Here is a 6,621-nt window from a genome sequence, read left to right as displayed (position 1 = left end):
TAAGAGGGAGGGAAGTCCTTCATCAAACACATCCACAGTTGCACCTCAAAGGACTCAAAATAACTCCAATGATGTTCATAAGAAAGCAAAAAGTAGTGAGAATAAATACTTCAGATTTTTGAGAAGAGGTCATATAGCTTTTGAATATCCAACTAAGAAGACCATACTACTTAAGGAGAATGGAGATATTACTAGTGGATCATCTTTAAAATCTGCAACATCTAGTGATGAAGAGAATGAAGAATAAGTGTTGAAGGAGGAGACTTGTTCATGGTGAGAAGAACTACAAGAAAATTGACTTCTAATGACAAACAAAGTTTGTCACTAAAAGTAAAAAATTGTATGTAAAGAAAGCGACGCTTCATAGAAAGTCTTCTAAAACTTCACAAAAACACGGTAGCGTTCCTAATCAGTTTCACTAGGACATCCTCTTATCTCACTACTGTTAGACACAAATGCCACATCAACATGTTCTAACGATAAAATGTATGCACATATTGTTCAGCAATATCCAACATCAAAAAGGTGGAGTTCTACCTAGTTTTTACATCAAGTATTACCATTGCTTCTATCATACATTCACAGCTTCTGCACACTTCTTAAAAGTAGCCAACCTACTAGGAGAACACTTGACAAACTTACATGCAGCTCTTATTTTAGTAATTGATGAGTCAATTTCCTTAAAGCCATCGATGAGAATCAAGTTCAATACATGTGCACTACATCTCATACGTAAGTACTCCCATTAAATAAAGTACGGCGTTTCTAAAGAGTCACACCTCTATTTAAATATGCAATAGCTAAGTTGTTAGCACTTGCATTGTAAATACTAACACAACAAATAGACCTAATCCCCACTTTTTCATGAAACTTTCTAAAGTTATCCTTAAGGTTTTGCCTTTGTGGTCGGAAATCAAACCAAAACTTAATATCCTTTTCTTGAAATCCCACTCATCATCAATATAATGAGTTATTACACACATATAATTCATATTTTGGATCAATGTCCAAGTATCAGTGGTCAAAGACACCATTTGTTTATTTGCAAACGACATGCTTTTCAACTTTTCCTTCTCATCAAAATACAATTGCAAGCATTCTTTAGCAACAATAACATGGGAATGAATTTTAAATCTAGGTTGAGCCTCACTCATGAATTGTTTGGACCCTTCATTTTCAACATATTTAAAAGGGAGTTCATCAATAGTTACCATATTTGCTAGTGCCATTTTAGTAACTATTTATTTTAGATTTAATAACTATTTATTTTAGATTAATATATATTAATAACTATTTATTTTAGATTTAAATATATTTTTTGTCGCAACAAATATAAGTCATTTTGATTTTAATTTTTATAAATATTTTTTATTAAATAATACCACTGCAAATTCTAAAATGTATTAAAAAAGTAATTAATATAAATTTTTTATTAAAAAATATTACTGTAGCTAATTTTGAGTGACGTGTCACATACTATTGTGTAAATATTGCTCATAGAATAATAATTTTTTATTAAAAATATTAATTTAATTTGATTATTATTATTATTGTTACTAAATAAGAACTAAGAACTACAAATTCATCGTCAACCTAAAACCCAAAAGTTGCTTCTGAAGGCTTTCGAAGACACTATTCTTGATTCTGGTGATGGTCATCACCTTGAGTTCATTGGCTGAACTTGTTCAATTCCATGGAAATTGTACTCTTGCTGTTCGAGGTGGAGCAGTTTCAGTGTTGCTTCCAGTTGTAAGGAGCACCGATAATAACGAGGATTTGGCTGGAACATCTCTTAGTGTTCATCGTCTCCTTGAGAGGTTTGATGAATTTGTAGGTTTTTGGGTTTTAGGTTGAAGATGTTCTTGGTCTCCAATTGACAAGGAATATTTTTTTGAATTTTAGGTAGAAGATGAGTTCGAGTTGATAGTTTTTATTTAATAATAATAATAATGATATTAAATTTGTATTTTAATAATTAATTATTACCTAATCATCAAATACGTTTAATATATGTCACGTCATTTAAAATTAATCACATCAATTTTTTTTAACAAAAAAAAATTTACGTTAAGGATTTTTTTTAAATATTTTAGAATTTATAAGTATATTATTCAAAAAAAAATTATAGGGATCAAAATCAAAATAACTTATATTTACAACGACTCAAAATATATTTAAACTTTTATTTTAAGGTTATATAAACTATGAGTAAATTAGAAATAACAATCTTAGTTAGTTATATTAACATAAAATATATTACTATCTAATAAACGATTAGTTATTTTTACTAATAGAGTAAGACATTATGACACCATATACCCTAAATTGAAATACAAGATAAAATGTTTTATTTTTAATAAAGATTTGTATTGATTCCAAAATAAATGATAAAAATAAATTATTTTCAAAGATAGACTAAGAGCGCTATATCTACTCTTAACAAAATGTTACATAAAATTCTTATTTAAAAATATCTTTAAATCAAAGCAACAAATTTTTTTTTGTTCCGAAACATTAAATTATTCAAAAAACATAGAGGTGATTGACTTCAACTTCAAAAATAAAAAATTATAAATATTACTCAATTGTTAATAATTTTACAAAATATTATTTCAGCTCAAGACTCAATAAAAACAATAGAAGACCTCACCGATATGATATATTAGAGCATGAATTACCAAATTACAACTTGTAATACATTATTGCAAACACACATTGATGAACCTTCATCAATTATTATTTTTAGAGTCAATTATTTAGCTTATTTCTTTCAAATTAATGTTTGTTTTAGAATTATTGGGAATAAATGGTTCTTCCATTAAATAAAATTTTTATGCTTTCATTTTCTCGATTAACCAACTATTTTGAGTAGTTTTATTTAATTTCATTAGTTTAGTCAAATGCTGAATTTTGGTAAAAATGCAACACGACCGATGTGCAGTATTTGAATCATATTTGGAGTTGTAGACATCGAAATAAAATCAAACTAACTGCAAATGAAAACTAACATTCATATCTAAAGTTTGAATGAGGATGTAGAAACTTGGAATGTAAAAGAGTGAAAAGTTTAAGTCAATCTAGTGAGAAAATAATTTTGGAAGAACAAGTGTGTTTATTTAAAAAGAGCATTGCGTCCAGCCATATAGTGCATTTCATGCCACATTTTTCTATCTAGAGAAGAGCAATGTGTCCAGAATCATAGCAATGCACTAGCACATATTCCAAAGTCTAATTTAAGTTAAATACTCAAATTTTGCAAGGGTCCTAACCAAGAGGGGAGAGATCATATAGACATATTTTTTAGGCTATGAACTTGTATTGCAAAACAAGAAGTGAAGATTCGTTCAATTTTTCTTGTTACTTTATTCTTAATTATGAACTAAATATCTGATTGATAATGGACTAGATAAACCTTCTTAAATCTATGTAATTTTTTGTTTTTGTATGCTATTTATGAACTAATCGCTTTTCTCAAATAACTTCTACTAAGCTCTTTGATTCCATTTGAATTACCTTTTTTCTTTCTCAATTAACTTCTACTACGTATAAGAATCTTCCTTTAATCATTTATAAATATACTTGACTGATATGTCAAATATTCTTTGCAGCGAAGCTAATGAATTTAAATCCAATTTTATCGATCCCGAAGATATCTTGTTCAATTTATTTTTGAGTCAATTCACACAAAATCCCAATAAAAGAGGAAGGAATATTAAGAAATAAAATTTGTGGCTTTTATGACTAAGGAAGAACCAGTGGTTGATGATAAGCGAGTGTGACAGAATGATGTCATAACCGTTATTTTTTTTCTAAAATAAGGTATTATTTCTTTTTATGTGAGAATAATTTAATCGGTCTAGTCAACTAGTCAAGAACCAAATGAAGGATTACTTCTAAAATTATATCCATTTAATTTTTTCTTACCATCTTTTGACCCAAAAAATATTTTACGTTTAATGTTTTACCTTGAACATTAAATGACATCAATAAAATTTTGGATATATATACATACATATACTAATGAGATTCATGGACAAGTACAAATATATAAAACCAAACATGGATTTTAACAACTCGATAATTTTTCTCCTCCTACATTTTTTTCTGCTTTGTTCTTTGGTTAATCATGTTTACTCTTCAAAAACGGGTTATGGTCAATTAGTTAATCAAACTTTTCGACGAGAGGAATATTTTCAAAAATTGAGGAAGACGAAAGGAATTCTTCTTCAGCAGATCAACAAACACGCTGTTAAGACAATTCATGTATGTTAAAATAAATTTCAATTTTTTTCAATAGTGTGTTTGAATAAAATAATTTTTTGAAACAATTTAATTTAAATGATAATTCAAATTATTCAATATAAATTCTATTATTTCGATGGTAAATTTGAATAATTTTCATAATGAAGTAGTTTTATAATGTATTCAATGGAAAGTAAGTTTAGAAAATGACTAATGCTCATTAGTATGAAAACTTTTTTAATAAAAGAGAAAAAATATATTGTCATTAAAACATGATAACCTTTTTACCCTTTAAATAATTTATATTATCTTTTACTTTATTTTTATCCGGTTTTTCACAACTTTGTCGAACTTGGTGTGTGAGGCATTTGTAACTTATAGCATCACTATTAGTGTATTTCAAATATCATATAAAGATTAGGAGTGTTCATAGGTACGAGTAAACTAGCAAATCCGATCACCCAACTCAATTGGTATTTTGATTCAAATCATTCAAATCTAGATCTAATCCGAACCAACTCATGTAAATTCAATGATATTCAGTTCATGTATCAGATTTAATATTTTTTATCCGCGAACGCATCTCATTGATGTGATATATATAAATATATATATATATATATATATATATATATATATATATATAAAATTTAATTATTTTATTATTGATGTATAGTTAAAATTTAATTATTAGAATCTATTTGAGAATGTGTTGCTATTTAATTGATCTAAGTATTTTATTGTGCTTGTGAATGTATTTTAAGTTTTTAATGATATGATATGTTATGATATAGTTTTATTATCTTTTAGATATTCAAGTATTTATATTTAATTAATTTTTTAAAGATAATTTTTTTTTCTTTATGACCTGCAAACCGAATCCAATCAACTCATAATCGGGTTAGTTTGATTTGGCTTTGATGTTAAATTTATAGATTGAGAGCTCAACACAAGTCAAATGAAATTGATCGGTTTGAGTATCGGATTTTACAAGAAATGACCCAATCCAACTTAAGTACACCACTAATAAAAATAAGAAATTTGAAATTCCTTTCTAATCTTAAATTGGTTCTCATAATTCTTTCATATTATGCAAATTTATTCATATCTGTTTAAAAATCTCTATCAATTTTTTATTTTGCAAATGGGTCCATATATTATCAAAATATGCAAACTGGTCCCTAAAATACACAAATAAAGTGAAGATTAATCTCTAAAATTTTTATATCATCCTTAATTTTTTTTAAATTGTAGCTTGCTCCCTATTTTTTCATATTTCGCAAATTTGTCTCTCAACTATTTGAAATTTCAAATTTGACCTTATTGTCTTCCAAATAGCATTTTTTTTGTCACATTTCATTATATTGAACAATTTTTTTTTCCAAAACTTATAAAACGTATAAAAATATCTCGGCAAAGTAATTTAAAAATAAAAGAATTTCAATAGAAGCATTTAAATTTTTTAGAATTCTAATATTCATATAATTTCCAATTACCCCCAATATGTTTGGACGTGGAAAATTCAAATTCCAGCAGGTATCTTAAATTTTTCAAATAAATTACCTTTTGTGTAAAACAAATTTGAAAAATTTTAAAATGTGGGATTTTATAAAATATTTTGTTAATATTAAATTGAGGTGATTTTAAATACTACTTAAAACTTAAGAATTTCAAATTCGCTTCAAGCGTCCTTATAACTTATCAAACTTTGGTAGGTTCCTATAAATTTGTTTATTTTGCAAATGGGTACCTTAACTTTTTCAACTTTTATAATTTGAAACAATTTTTAACATTTTCAGTTTACACCTATTTCCTTTTGTTATTTATATTTTCCCCAAAAATTTTGAAACCTATAAAAATGACTCAATTCTAAATAAGCAATTTGTCTTTCCAATCAAAATTTATAAATGAATGCAATTTATGTGAAGCATTTGAATTTTTCATAATTTTAAATCTTTTATAATTTTCAATTACTTCATCCAAACAATTTATCTCTTGGTGTCTAATTTAATTATATGCTTGTGTGATTGGTGGTTGTGTCATAATTTTTAAATTCTCTATAATTGTCAAATACTTCATGCAAAAAATTGAAGTCTTGGTGTTTAACTAATGTATGGTTGTGTAATTGGTGGTTGTGTTTTTTTTTTTTTTTTCAGAGTCCCGATGGTGATATCATCAACTGTGTTATGATTCATAAACAACCTGCTTTTGATCATCCTTTATTGAAAGGACATAAACTATTGGTATTTTTTTTTTAATTGATATAAGTAGTAGTATTCAAAAACATTTGCGTATTCAATTAAGTTTTAATATTTTAACTTTATAATTGAGAATTTTTTAAGCATGCTTTTATATACAGGATCCTCCAGAAATACCAAA

The 6,621-nt window shown here is 26.4% G+C and overlaps 1 protein-coding gene across 1 annotated transcript in view; it reads left to right on the top strand.

Moving 5' to 3' along the window:
* The first annotated feature begins 1,650 nt into the window (after nt 1-1,650).
* The window catches only part of LOC101510657 (protein neprosin-like), a 9,831-nt gene continuing 4,860 nt past the window's right edge, over nt 1,651-6,621 (top strand). The window contains exons 1-2 of the mRNA XM_073363492.1: nt 1,651-1,830; nt 6,399-6,485. Of these exons, the coding sequence (XP_073219593.1) occupies nt 1,651-1,830; nt 6,399-6,485 (267 nt within the window). The remainder of the gene's footprint in view (nt 1,831-6,398; nt 6,486-6,621) is intronic.

The sequence above is a fragment of the Cicer arietinum genome, chromosome 7 (genome assembly GCF_000331145.2).
Source record: "Cicer arietinum cultivar CDC Frontier isolate Library 1 chromosome 7, Cicar.CDCFrontier_v2.0, whole genome shotgun sequence".
Taxonomy (NCBI): domain Eukaryota; kingdom Viridiplantae; phylum Streptophyta; class Magnoliopsida; order Fabales; family Fabaceae; genus Cicer; species Cicer arietinum.
This window is presented reverse-complemented; position numbering and strand designations above follow the sequence as displayed.